Here is a 15,700-nt window from a genome sequence, read left to right as displayed (position 1 = left end):
ATATAACTGCCTTCATTTATGACTAAATGACTAAATTTATATTTAACCTCTCGTTTAATATTTCTACCAGCCTTTATTCATAATAAAAGAGAACAGAAAATCGCAACTGCTTTCAGCTTCCAGTCTTATTGTTTGAATATAGTGTTGCTGAGCTACCACTGACAGCATCCGCTGAAAACAACATGACGCTCTCAGAGGATGCGATTAGCATTTCTGAAACATTAACGGGGCACTAACAGTCCTTCAGCTGAACGACTTCTCCACAGAGAAAGAAAAAGGCAACTCAAGGAGGAAAAGAATATAATTAGTGCACCCTTGTGGCAGTTAACAGAAGTGCAGTGTCTATGATTAGGAATAAAGAGCACAAAAACACTACAACCGCTGAAATATGGTCCCTAAACAAATATATATTTGAAAAAATTTATAAAATAAATACACTACCATTCTGGAATTGGGACAACTAATATTAGAGACAGAAAAAAGATGACAAGGATGCATTAAAATCATCAAAAGTGACAGTAAAGACATTAATAATGCTACAAAGGATTTTTTATTTCAAGTAAACGCTGTTATATTTAACTAGTAAACACTGAAAAAATTTATCATTGTTTCCACAAAAATATTACAACAGTGATAATAAAAAAAGAAATGTTTCTTGAGCATCAATTCATCATATTAGAATGATTTCTGAAGGATCATGTGACACTGAAGACTGAAGTAATGATGCTGAAAATTCAGCTTTAAAATTACAGGAGTAATAATAATTAAAAAAATAGTTATTTTAAATGTTAATAATGTTTGATCAAATAAATGCAGCCTTGACGAGCATAAGAGACTTCTTAAAAATAATTTATAATATAATAATTCTAAATGACACCGAACTTTTAAATGGTAACTGTGTGCAGACCACTTTTGATGTAATTTTTAAATTTTCAAGAATTAAATCACACTAAATGAACATGTAAATTCATGACCCTAAAATAACACATTGCAACTTCGTTACATCGTCAAACACGCACACGCACACAAACTCGTTCACACTCTCCCCGGTGTGTAAGGTGAAGGCATTTGTGCTCTCAGCGGGAGTTCTGGCATTCAGACGGAGTGTTTGAGATGGGAAACAGGAGGTGGTTCTCGCTGACACACATACAGTATACAAACCACAAAAACACAACTGCAACACATATAAGAGTGCACACACTTACAAACACAAGAAATGTTACCTGGCAGTCTCTTGAGCGGCTGTAGACGCATGTTGATGGCCTGGTGGGACAGCAGAGGAGAGGAGGGGAGAGAGCGCGACACACCCTCCATGATCCGAATGTGCTGCATGCCCTCGGTCACTGGGAGAGGAGGAACAGCGTAATCCCCCTCGAACACACACTCGCCCTCCACAGAGTCACTGCCTGGAGAGTGAGACAGAGATCACAAATCAATTCCACAACGAATTACACATTCTTTACATTAGCAAGATACGCTCAAGCGACCAATCAAATGAGCCTATACCACGTAAAGACTCATTTGCATGTCAGAGGCACAAACACATGCAGTTAGTCAGCTCCGCTTATTAACACTCCGCTATCAGTGTTCATGAAGAAACGACACATTCAGATTTAGAAACCGAAAGAAGGAGAGAGGGAGAGATTGAACATGTTGTCAAACGCCTGCAGACATATTGTGCCATACACAAACACTGATACACCTTTACAATTTATTCAACCAAACTCCACCATGACAGTAGTTGAGCTGAAAGAGAAAATCAACCATAAAAGACATTTTTGCTAATACTAGTACAGTATGCAGGTTTGCCTGTTGTTCAGAAAACACAATGTGAAATCAGAACTCATGTTCAGACTCAAACGGACATTAAAATGATGACTATAACTATAGAAATTCAGATGCATGGAATTGGTAATTTGTGTTTTACTCATTTTTACTCTTGTTGCTGTGTTCAGGGAAGGAAATAGACTGTAAACTCAATCAAAAGATCAACTGAAAACTGACGATGCAGATGAGCGACAAGATTTATGACTCATGAAGGTTCCAGAACGACAGATTGATGACTGAACAAGCTGACTGAAGTCAGCTAAATTATTCAAAGGACTTGCAATTTGATTTGATTGGGCAGAATAACAAGAAATGGATAAAGAGCAGAAAGCCATTGCTTTTTGAGCACTGATATTGTGTTTTTGATGCAGACCTGGGTTCAGTGAGCAATGCTTAAATAAATAGGCTGCATTTAATTGATCAAAATACAGTAAAAACAGTAATCTTGTGAAATATCATTACAATTTAAAATTACATTTGAAAATATATTCAAATAGAAAACAGTTATTCATTTCTGTGAGGCAAAGCTGAATTTTCAGCATCATTACTCCAGTCTTCAGTGTCACATGATCCTTCAGAAATCATTCTAATATGATGATTTGCTGATCAAGAAACATTTCTGATTATTATCAATGTTGAAAACAATTGTGCTGCTTAATTGTTTTGTGGAAACCGTGATGATTTTTTTTCAGGATTCTTTGATGAATAGAAAGTTCAAAAGAATGAAATATAAATATTTTATAACTTTATACAGTAAATGTCTTGACTCTCCTTGCTGAATGAAAATATTCATTTGTTTTCAAATAAATAAATAACTAACTATATATATACAGTGCAATGCATAAGTGAATACACCCATGCTAAAGTTGACTAAAAAGAGGAATAAAAAATCATATTTTGGAAATTGAACTTAATGCCTTAATTTAAAAAATTAGGAAAAATCCAACCTTTAAGGACTCCAATTTTCTTTGTGAATGAATAATGTATCGTAAATAAATAAATGTTCTTCCTTAAAATACATGGTGCATAAGTGAGTACACCCCTATGTTAAATTCCCATAGAGGCAGGCAGATTTTTATTTTTAAGTATTTAAAAAAAAATTTTTTTAGGATACTATGCATCCTGATAAAGTTCCCTTGGCCTTTGGAATTAAAATAGCCCCACATCATCACATAGCCTTCACCATACCTAGAGATTGGCATGGGGTACTTTCCATAAGATCATCTCTCAATGCAAATCAAACTAGCTTTTAGGCTAACTGAAATAAAACCATGCCAATCTCTAGGTATGGTGAAGGCTATGTGATGATGTGGGGCTATTTTAATTCCAAAGGCCAAGGGAACTTTATCAGGATGCATAGTATCCTAAAAAAAATACTTAAAAATACTTAAAAATAAAAATCTGCCTGCCTCTATGGGAATTTAACATAGGGGTGTACTCACTTATGCACCATGTATTTTAAGGAAGAACATTTATTTATTTACGATACATTATTCATTCACAAAGAAAATTGGTGTCCTTAAAGGTTGGATTTTTCCTAATTTTTTTAATTAAGGCATTAAGTTCAATTTCCAAAATATGATTTTTTATTCCTCTTTTTAGTCAACTTTAGCATGGGTGTATTCACTTATGCATAGCACTGTATATATATATATATATATATATATATATATATATATATATATAAAACACTATACTTCTAGATTTACTATACTATTTAGAGAAATATATATATATATATAATTTTTTTTTTTTTTTTCTCTAAATAAGAAGCATTTAATCACTTGCACGCGACACTTATCAGACAAGTAAGATCAGAGCTTTGTGAAAAAAAACTCGTGTAAGGACTCTCACTTTAGTACACTTCCCGTATTTACTATTCAGTAAAACTACTGTGTTTGTGTGTACGTGTGTGTGTGTGTGTTTGTACTGCTGTGGTTGGGTGGGGTCTGGACTCTGCTGATGTCAAGCATTCTCTTTTCCTCCTCTCTCTCTTTCCCTCTCTCCATTCCACTACAGTTTTTTCATCCCATTTTCTTCTCCATCCATCAGCCCCACCCAACATCCTCATCATGCACTCTCATGCATTTCATATCTGACCGCGGCTCACCTCTTTCTCTCATTTCCCCTCTCACAGCGGTTCAGCTTCTTTAGCATAACGCTTGAATCTCTTGAATAAATAAAACACAAAAGGTATGGATTTTGAGCTACCTGGACATCATTCGGCCATCACATCCAAATTCAAACGTCCAAATGCAACTGTGATGTCCAATAATGCTGCCTAGGAAGGTAGTTTACTAGATTTCCATCTAAAACATCAGAGCCACACCCTAAGAATTCATTTCTTCATTCTCTCTCATCAAATGAGGCAGTGTTTGTGGTTCAAGACTCCTTTGAGACTCTCTAAACACTCTCACTTTCGCTCTCGCCTCAGTAGAAGAGGATAAAACCTCCTTTAGGGACATGCCGAGCTGTCAGACGTGGAATTGTTCATTGTGTCTTCCTGAATTCGACGCTACTGCAGTGCAGGACGTGGACTGAAGAGGAATGCTCTCACAGAAGCAGACGCCGAGAGAGCCGAGCCGAACCCTCAGGCGTTAATCATCAGACACTCCGCTTCAATGCCGCAGAATCAGCTATAGCTAGCTGTGACTACAATGAACAAATCAGACTCAAAATTAGGACCAAAAATGCAATGTCCTTTGATTCTGTATGAGATTCTTTGAAGGATTTTATGTTCTGCCTGAATTCGCAGTGTGTGTCCACTGCAGCTAGGCTGCGTCATAGGATGGCGTCAGACAGGAAGAGGCCATGTTGCGCCCAGTCTGGCCACAGCGACAGATGGCACAGACAGGAAGAGAGGAAAGGAAAGGAACGACTGATGAATGAAGCACCCACCTGCTAATTCCCACAAATACAGACAACACCAACACACTCTTCATGTGTCACTTTAATTGTGCTTTCTTCCAGTTCACTAATACACTATTCCAACAGGTTGCCAATACTGGTGCCACATAAGGTGCCTGATGTCAGAAATGGTTAGAATGGCACAAAAAACTTGATTGCTACCATTAAACGGCCCCTATTATGGTTTTTCAAATAGTACCTTTCATGCAGTGTGTAATACAGCTGTTTGTGAATGTAAAAGTTCTGGAAAGTTGTAAAAGCAAAAGTGCACGAAAAATTTAATTATTGTCTCCCAAAAGAATGAATGGATACTGAACCGCCTATACGAGTGGTTTTTTTTTTATTTGAAACCAACTGCTTTACGGTTCTACGTCACTAGAAGACACATTTGCATAATGCCTATGTTGTACGTTGTCTGCTTGCGAACAACTTGACCAGCCCATAATACGTCATTTTACTGACGAATGCTTCTCAGCGCGGGTTCAACGCGGGATTCGCAAAGCGCTTGCTCTTGAAATATGGGTCAGTACCCAGTTTATTTGGACCAGCTTGCTCCTCAGAATCACAACCTGTAAGTATGAATAATTACTGATGTATATATTTTCTACCGGGTGTTCAAAATACTTTTATTTTGTGTTTAATATTGTGTACGTTTCCGGCTAACCAGCTAACTCACGTTATTACTGTCTTACTGAAATACTACTGCTTCTTACTAATTAGTTCTTCCAATGTATCATCATCATCGGACTCGGACATCGGACAAATCGACGTCATTGTTACTGTCTTTACACTGTGTACAATCGCTGAGGACAGAAGAAGCCTCCGGTGCTGCTGACGTTCAGTTATGGTAATGGGAGTGTAGCTTCCAACAGGCGCTGTATGCGGTCGACCAATCACAACAGGCCAGTCAGGCCAACCACATCTGGCCAATCTCTCGGAAAGGAGGGATTTAGAGATTCTGAACTGATTCACCCATCGAAAAATATGGTGATGTGCAATGTATATTATAAGAAAATGAAACAGTTTTTTGACTTTTGATGCATGTAAACCTGTTATAGGAGACCTCCAAAACTAAATTATGAGCCTTTAAAATAGCATAATAGGGGCACTTTAAAATCTACCACATCAGTCTACATTAAAAGTGCATGTTGCAATGCAATGTGCCACTATACAGTTGACATTCCATTTAAATTTCTGCTGCACTGCAAAACAAAATGATTTTTATGATCATTTTAAATAAAAATAACTTTTTAATTGTAAACTACTTTCTATATTTTTATTTATAATTTATTTGTAAAATTATTTTATTTAAATCATTTAAAAAATAATATATATTAAAATGAGTATTCATTTATTTGGTTAATTCATAATATAACATTTTAAATGTAATTTTTATGTTAACACCCACCCACACACATACACACATGCATACATACATACACACATACATACATACATACATACACACACACACACACACACACACACACATACATACATACATACATACATACATACATACATATATGTGAAAATATTTTATATAAATAAAAATGATATTTCATATTTCATATAAACTTACTCTTTATGAATAACAAATATAGCCATTTTTAAAATGGCTGATTAAACTGTGGTAAAATTAAATTAGGCCATGTAACTGTAAAGTGTTGCTAGTTTATGATTCATTATAAGTATAACCACATCAGCAGGCACCTGCTCTTATGAGTAACTCAGGGGTTCGTCTCACATCTCTCATGTTATATCACTCACATGACGTACGATGCAATACAGCGACGGGATTGAGGGCTGCCAGAGGAGTGGATGCAGTGTCACCGTGACAAAACTCTGAGGAATACTGTGCCTTCGATAAGGGAAAGCGGCACAAGCGGAGGACACATCAGAAAAGCCGATTTACGGTGCCGCCCGCTCCCTCAAGGAGATGAAAGAATGCATAGTGGGAGCGAGGTGAAGAGGAGGAACAGGCTTAAAGGTGAGAGAGAGAGAGAGAGAGAGAGAGAGAGAGAGAGAGAGAGAGAGAGAGAGAGAGAGAGAGAGAGAGAGGGGCACAAACCAGATCGGTCAACCCAAGTGCAGGAGCTTAAATTCATCCCTCACTGAAGGTTTGAGAGGGTTCGATGGCAGGGGGTGGAGAAGGACCGGCTTACTGTTAAGAAGGGTGGAAGGAGAGCAGGTGTATTATGAATTCAGTCTCACATATCCTTTGCGACCAACCAGTATGCAGCAAATTAAACCGCTTTAAAAGAATGATAATATTTTATGAAGGCTCTTAACATCTTGTTTTGGTGAAAAACTAAGGCCGCATCACAAGTTTATAAAAACTGGGACGTGAAACTGAGCCTCGCCTTGTCATAGGTGTAACAGTGATACTTGTAGGTCATACACCCTATTGAGAGACACTTTATAACTATATCTATTTATATCTATACAAATTAAATAATCTGTTATAATTGACTTGTGAATTTAAAAAAAATGGAAAATAAATTAGCCATTTAAATAGAAGTTTTACCATAAGAAATTGCATTATTAATAAAATAAATAATACATCAAATAAATAGCCATATCTAAACCAGTTAATGTTTAAAATGCAATGAAATGTAACAAATCCCTAAAAATGAATGACTCACTTTTTAAAATGCCATTTAAGTATAACAATAAAACTACATTTTGAATGCAAAAAAATGCCATATTTGTAAAATTCTAAACTTTATTGGCTGCTACCATGTGCAATGGCATTTTGTAACTTGAAAGGAAACATTTAAAAGAAAAGCACCGAAATGGATGCCAAAAAACTAATTGTAATTGCTAATTAAAGCTGCAAGCAGCGATGAAAGGGCCCTTGCACAGGTATCTTGTGTCTTTAGGAAGCACGGTGGGCAATGTGCATTTAAGTAGGAAAATATAGGAGGACTACCTCGAAGTAATTTGTTTTTGCCAGACTTCCTGCTGCCAGCTGGTGGCGCTATGACTAACTAAATTTTTGCAAGTAGCAAAATAGACAATTTCTTCAGGCCATGACTCTTATCAAACATATGAAGTTTGGGGCAGATTATGCATTGCATGCCTGAGTTATAGCAACTTCCTGTTTCATTGCATTAATAGCATGCTTTAGCACTTAGCTAAGTGTTGCTAACATGTTTTAGAATGTTTCTAGCATGTTTAGCACGCAATTGCATATTTTAGTATGTTGCTAGTAATGCATCAGTGTTAAACAAGTCACTTCCTGTTGCCAGCAGGTGGCGCTATAACTATAACTGAATACGGGCATGAACATGTGTTCAGGACAGGACTCTTATCAAACATGTGAAGTTTGGGACAGATTGGACATTATTTGCCTGAGTTACAACAACTTCCTATTAAATTGCAGTAAAACATGTTAGCAACACTTAGCTAAGTGTTAAAGCATGCTATCTTTAGCACTTAGCTAAGTGTTGCTAACATGTTTTAGCATGTTTCTAGCATGTTGCATACTAAGTTTGGGGCAGATTGGACATTGCATGCCTCACAACATCAGGGCTCGGGCCTTAATAAAACACTTACATTTAACCACATTTTAAAAATGGATATAAATAAACTGTAAATATTGATATTTCTTTATCAATTTGAAAATGTATTAACTTTTTTAACTTATGACTGGTTGATTATTATAAAAAAAAAAAATTAAGTGGCACTTCTAGTCTTTCCCTTCCACTTATGCTGACACCTCAAGCAAAGACAGGCTTTAGAAGACAGCTGCCTATGAGGAAAGCAAGGCTGTCTATGTAGCTTCTTGTCTGTCGGATTAAGCACTTTTTACACTCGAAAAGGCTTTCGAGACATCTAGTTTAACCTTCTGGTTAAATTTGCAAACTGCAAATGGAAAGGTGACTCTGATGTACAGAAGTAAATCTGTCCTGCGTAAGTTTAACACCCTGAATCGTATACAGCTATAAAAATCCCTTATCAGAGAACACACATTGAGAGGTAAATGAACAACACAGATTGGGAGCTAATCAACGCATACTTCAGATACTCTTGTACTTTATTACACGAGTATTTTTACAGCCTCTCGGCACACACACACACACACACACACACACACACCCGTTACGAGCTGATATGAGCCCAGTGGGAGCCGTGAGTGTGATTCAGAGAGCTGCTCTCTAATTTATGTAGGGTGATAGCAGAACCTCCTCACCTAATCAAAACAGCCCACTAAATCTGAGCCCGGATCGGCCCAACGCCCTTGAGCCTGGAACAGAACCATCACTCGTCATCCAACCACACACTGACAGAGCCTGGAAATAATACCTGAGATGTATAGCGAGAGAACAGGCCCATTTCCCACAAATCCCCACTGATACCTTTGTTGTGCTGCGTGAAATGAATATCATCAGGAGATCCATTTCATGTCTTTAAGATCACACGTCATGTGGTTTGACAAGAGCGTGTGCCAAATGCATCAAATCACAGACCCTGTTGTGTTTACACTATGACCTTTGCTGGCATTTTAATCCGCTTGTTCAGAACAGTGGTGCTCATGTGGGTGACGCAGGTTTGAATCTGACTCGTGACATGTCCTGAATTACCCACAATCAATTCCTGTCATTTCACTAATCTATTTTCAGAAATAGGAGGAATCACTATTAGGAGAGAATTAGATTTCCAAACAACATCAGAGTTAAAGCCCCACTATGTAGGATTTCCGTTTTGGTCAAACAACGACCCCTAGAGTCGCTGTGGACTACTTGTATTTAACGTTACTGTCGTAAATACCACTCACGCAGAGCAGTCTCTTCACTCACGGCCTGATTCCCTCCCCCCTGTATACCGGTCCCCGTTCAGTCGGATAGAAGCTGTAACGAGTGGAAATAAGGTGTGGCCCCTTTAAGAGCTGCGCGCGCCCTGTTTAACTTTCGGCAGTCTGTATTGTATGTGCGCCTCGAACACCCCGTAAGCGGGTTGTTTCTGTTTGACGCTCATTCTTGTCCTATTTTTGTCTATCAAGTAATGCTGTGGACGGTAGAACGTGTGACAGACAGTTACACGAGTTCGATTGGGGAATAAACACAACGCGTTACAAATCGTCGGACATCGAACAAGCACAGCTAGCCTCCGAAGATGTCTACTAATCCATCAACAAGAACGCCAGGTGCTTGTCCGAGTGATATACAATATAAGCAATATACTTACAAGTCCAACAGCATGCGAGGACGTGTTGGGGGAAGTGAGGTAGCTTATGCCGTAAAGCAGTCGAATTTTGTAGTTCTTTTTGTGCGCGGGGGTTACTACCCGAACCCCGAAGTTTAAAAGTACAATTAAAAACTATACAAACCCCATCAGGCTATGGCAGACGTGTCATTCAACCTATTTTAAGTCGATGTACCATCACAAGGATTTTGGAAATATATTATGAAGGTTGAAAAGTTACTTAGTGTTACTTTAAGATTTTGAACACAGGACATCTGTGGTTTCATGTACTGATTTGCATGGGATTGGGATGGGCAGGATTATATATATATAAACTATTATTTTTATTTATATAATTAAGGGAAGGAATCGATTTGGATGGGGTTAAAAATTACATCCAAAGTAAGTTCTGTGAAAAACGTCATGTACACTAACGGTCATGAGTTTGGGGTCTGTAAGATTTTTTTTAGAAGGATTCTTAGAAGGATTTCTGAAGGATCATGTGACAATGAAGACTGGAGTAATGATGCTGAAAATGTAACATTGCCATCACACAAATAAATTACATTTTAAAATGTATTAACATCGAAACAGTTTTAAATGGTAATAATATTTCACAATATAAATGTTTTTACTGTATTTCTGATCAAATAAATGCAGTCTTGGTGAACAAAAAACATAATATAATTGCATCGAGCCTAAACTTTTGAACGGTAATGTAGTCCCAAAAATAGTATCACACACAAACACAGCATCTAATGTGAAATAGACACAACAAACAACTCCCATTATAACAGTAGTTTTGCCCCAAAACAGCATGCATCCCACCTCCAGGTCCTTTTCATTGGCATTGGACCAATAAGGTCACGGAATAATATGGCATTTCTCTTAGCTAGCTAAAGAATTAGCCACCAATAGCTTCAAAATGTTCTGTGACCTGAGAGCAAAGGTTTCAGGTGATCCAAACTGACACGCTCTATAGAAAGCAAGTTCCCCTGGCCACCCAGCAGCTGCTGCCGTACGCCCACACATAACCGCGGATGACCGCTGTGTGTTGTGGTTTGATGGCAGTAAGCCATCGCTCCATATGGTGGCCCAGTTACACACCAACACTGGGGACGTACCGCATACTCCGAAACCTTCAGCACGTCCTCCAGATACTACCTTCATCCATTAGCTCAATTGTACACTTTTTTTCATTTGCTGTTCACCTCGTCACTTAGAGCTGAGGACATCACATACTGTACGACTTGGAGAAATCTGTGAAGATCTGATTGAGACGTGTTTTGAAAGTTACAGCATATATGAAATGAGTAATAAGTGTAAAAGATCGATGTGCATTAGAGTAGAGTGAGAGCCGAGCGACTATAAAACGCCAAGATTCAATATTATCTATTTCAAACACTCCTCACATGAGCGTTTCAGACATCTCACATCCTCTATGAATCAGACTTCTTACCCACTTTGATTCTCCTAATGAGTCTGCCATTTAGAGCAGACCTCACAAAAGCTTTTACCTGTGTTTTAGTGCTGTGTGCTAAGGCAAGCATCACTATTGCTCATACTTGGGGAGAGTAAACTACAGTGTGTAACTTGTTCTGCACCATTTGTGCAACAGACATGAATGATACCTTTTACTTGAGGAAATGTGTGGTATTACTTTTCTAAGCGACCAGACTTAAGCTACTGTTCAACCGGTCATTCAGCAAAGATGCATTAAAATGATAAAAAGTGACAGAAAAGACATCCATAATGTAAAAAAAACCACAAAACTATTCATGTTGAAAAAAGTATCACGGTTTCCACAAAAATATTAAAGCAGCACAACTGTTTTCAACATTGATGATAATCAGAAATGTTTCTTGAGCAGGAATTAGAATGATTTCTGAAGGATCCTGTGACACTGAAGACTGGAGGAATGATGCTGAAAATTCAGCTTTAAAATCACAGGAATAATTACATTTAAAATTCACTGATGAGCCAAAACATTATGGCCAGTCACAGGTGACGAGAGAATCATTGATCATCTCCTAACAACCATTATGTTAAGGTCTGGGTAAATTAGATGGTAAGCAAACAATAAGTTGTCGTAATCAACATGTTGGATGCAGGAGAAATGGGCAGGAATAAAGATCTTAAGCCACTTTGACAAGGGCCAAAATTGTAAATGGCAAGGTGACTGGGTCACAGTAGCTCTGAAACGGCAAGGCTTGTTGGTTGCTCTCGGTCAGCAGTGGTATGAAATTTCCAGCAGTGGTCCGAGGAGGGCCAAACCAAACTGGCAATAGTGTGTTGGGCACCCAAGACTCCTCAATGCGCAAGGGCAACGTTTACATGGGGAAGGGATGGCACCAGGATGAACTGTGGAACGACGACAAGCAGGTGACGCTCTAGGAAAACTAGATGTTCTGCTGGAAAACTCTGGGTCTGGCCATTCGAGTGGATGCCAATTTGACACATGCCACCTACCTGCACATACCCTTCATGACACTGGTGTTCCATGGTGGAAGTGTCCTCTTTCAGCAGGATAATGCACCCTGCAACACTGGACACATTGTTCAGGAATGTTTTGAGAAACAAGCATTGCTCTGACCTCTAAATTCCTCAGATCTTAATCTAATTGAGCATCTGTGGGGTGTGCTGGACCAACAAGTTCAATCCACAGTGGCTCCACCTCGCAACCTACAGGACAGAAAGATCTGCTGCTAAAGTCTTTTGGTGCCAGATACCACATGACACCATCAGGGTTTTCATAGAGTCTGGTCGGTGCCGTTTTGGCAGCATGCAGAGGACCAACAGCATATTAGGCAGGTAATGTTTTAGCTCATCTGTGTATATTAAAATAGAAACCAGTTATTTTAAATGGTAATAATAGTTCACAATATTACTATTTCTACTGAATTTTATCAAACAAATGCAGCCTTGGTGAGCATAGAAAGTAGCCACATAGCAACATCCTAGCAATCACCTACAACAACAAAACAAAATGAATATCTTAGTAACTGCATACAGTAGCAACACAGTTGCATCACAGTGGTAACTTTTGCACAGGTCAAATACTATGATTTTCTTCAGAAAACATCTAGTTTTCACAAAACCCCTCAATAAATTTAGCAGGACATCAGTTCATTGGCAAGCAAAAAGCTTTAAAACAAAATGTGGTTGTTAATAATGGTAACACTTTACAATAAGGTTCCATTTATCAACTTTAGTTTTATTACATTAGTTAACATGAACTTCAATAATACTTATACATCATTTATTCATCTTAATGTTAATTTCAACATTTACGAATACATTTTTCAAATCCAAAGTTCTATATGATGTAAGAAATGATGTAAGAAATATATTGCTCAATTTTAGCTCATGCTAACAAATGCATTAACTAATGTCAACAAAAGAGAAAGCATTACCATAATCATTTGATCCATTTTGCAGACTGAAATATATATATTTTTTAGAAATGCTCCCTCCTTTCCTTGGACTTCTAATGCGTTTATTTATTTATTTATTTTCATTCAGTTTGACAAAACATCAAATGGTTTTTACTAGAAAAAAAATCTCCCCAGATTTGTACTATGCTTGACCAGACACGCTTGCTTAGATTGGTTGATGTTCACTCAGCATTAAAAGGGAGCCTATTAGTGAGCATCGGTTCAGGCTTCCACAGAGTACTTGCAAATGTACTGCTAAAGTAAGTGTGTGCACGTCTAGAAATGTGATCCTCGGGTGTAGTCGGCCACTGATGAATAATTTAGTCTTTTTTTCTGGCCACACAGACTTTTGCAGAAAAGATATTGGAGCAGTCGGATATATTCCTTTCTTTTTCTGTTTTCACTCTCTCTTATTTCACTCAAGGCGGTCTACATCCAAACTGAGCCCTTATCTAGTGGTTAGTAGTCAGGCTCAGCTGCCCGTGGCACATCAAAGTCAGCTCCACAAATCTGTAAAAACACCACCACCCAAGAAACAAACCTACCCTGTCCTGTTAGTAGAGCTAGACGATATATTATTAGTCTATTGACTAATAATAGACTATATTATAATAGTTGGGAAGCTAAGAGTCAAATAAAAAATGTGCATTAAAATCATTGCAGTACTCACAGTGCTGCTCACAGATGTGTTGTTAATATTAAATATACATCGCCTAACCCTTCCTCCCATGCATTAAAAACAGTTTCTAAGATTTAAGTATAGTTGTGGTCAGAATGAATGGCACCCCTTGTAAATATGATAAAAAAATGGCTGTAAAAAATAAATCTGCATTGTTTATCCTTTTGATCTTTCATTCAAAACATTTGCAAAAATCTAACCTTTCATTGAAGTAAAAGAATTGAAAGTGGAGGGGAAAATCACATTATGAAAGAAATGTTTTTCTCCAAAACAGGTTGGCCACAATTATTGGCACCCCTAGAATTTTTTACGAGTAACATATCTCTGAAGTATATTCCCATTAATATTTACCTTTTTTAGCAAACTAGGGTGACTAGGAACATGAAATTGTCTAGCTATGACTTCTTGTTTCACAGGAGTTTAAATATGAGGAAACACAAAGGCCAAATTCCCTTAATCATCCATCACAATGAGTAAAACCAAAGAATATAGTTCTGATGTGCATCAAAAGATTGTTGAGCTTCACAAAATAGCAAGTGGCTGTAAGAAAATAGCTAAAGAAATGAAAATCCCCATTTTGACCATCAGGGCAATAATTAAGAAGTTCCAATCAACTACAGATGTTACGAATCTGCCAGGAAGAGGACGTGTGTCTATATATTGTCTTAATGCACGGTGAGGGGGAAAGTTTGAGTGGCCAAAGACTCTCCAAGGAGATGCCACAGATGGAGAATTGCAGAGATTAGAGAGAAGTCTTGGGGTCAGAAGCCTACCAACATCCCCACATGTTGTTTGGGAGGCTTTCTAGAAAAATCCTCCTCGCTGGTCCAAAAACAAACTCCAGCAAATTCAGTTGTCAGACACGACTGGATCTTCAATCGGCACAGGGTTCTGTGGTCAGATGAAAAAAAAAAAAAAAAAAGAAAAGAAAAAAAGAGCCTTTTGGCAGCATACACGCTAGATGGGTTTGGTGCACACAAGGATTAAAAAGTACCCCATGTGTACAATTTAATATACCATTGGATCTTTAATGTGGGCATATTTTTCTGCTGGAGGTCCTGGACATCTTGTTCAGATACATGGCATTGTGGATTCTATCAAATATTAACAGATAAAAAATCTAAACCTGACGCCTTCTGCTAGAAATCTTATAATGGGCCGTGGTTGGATCTTCCATCAGGACAACGATCCAAAACAAACATCAAAATCAACACAAAAATGTGTTACGGAGCACAAAATGAAGCCTATGCCATGACTGTCCCAGTTCCCTGACCTGATGACTGGGGTGAACTGAAGAGAAGCGCCAACATGGATCTGGGAATCTGAGAGAGATTCTGTATGGAGGAATGGTCTCTGATCTCTTGTCAGGTGTTCTCCAAACTCATCAGGCATTATAGGAGAAGACTCAGAGCTGTTATCTTGGCAAAAGGAGATTGCAAAAAGTATTTAATAAAAGGGTGCCAATAATTGTGGCCAACGTGTTTTGGATAATTATTTCATAATGTGATTTCCCCCCACCCCCAATTTCAATTATTTTACTTCAATGAAAGGTTAGATTTTTGCAAATATTTTGAATGAAAGATCAAAAGGATAAACAATGCAGATTTATTTTTTACAGCTATTTGTGTTCATATTTACCAGGGGTGCCATTCATTCTGACCACAAC

At 37.9% G+C, this 15,700-nt stretch overlaps 1 protein-coding gene across 4 annotated transcripts in view; it reads right to left on the bottom strand.

Annotated features, from left to right (window-relative positions):
* Positions 1-15,700, bottom strand: part of tanc2a (tetratricopeptide repeat, ankyrin repeat and coiled-coil containing 2a) — a 164,973-nt gene that overhangs the window by 51,274 nt on the left and 97,999 nt on the right. For 3 of the 4 annotated variants that reach the window (XM_084405786.1, XM_084405787.1, XM_084405789.1), the window contains one exon: positions 1,224-1,406. In XM_084405786.1, the coding sequence (XP_084261912.1) occupies positions 1,224-1,406 (183 nt within the window). Of the gene's footprint in view, positions 1-1,223; positions 1,407-3,937; positions 4,407-15,700 lie in introns of those variants that run through there. The other variant, XM_084405788.1, reaches the window with a different exon arrangement.

Source organism: Rutilus rutilus (genome assembly GCF_951802725.1).
Source record: "Rutilus rutilus genome assembly, chromosome: 1".
NCBI classification, from domain to species: Eukaryota; Metazoa; Chordata; class Actinopteri; order Cypriniformes; family Leuciscidae; genus Rutilus; species Rutilus rutilus.
This window is presented reverse-complemented; position numbering and strand designations above follow the sequence as displayed.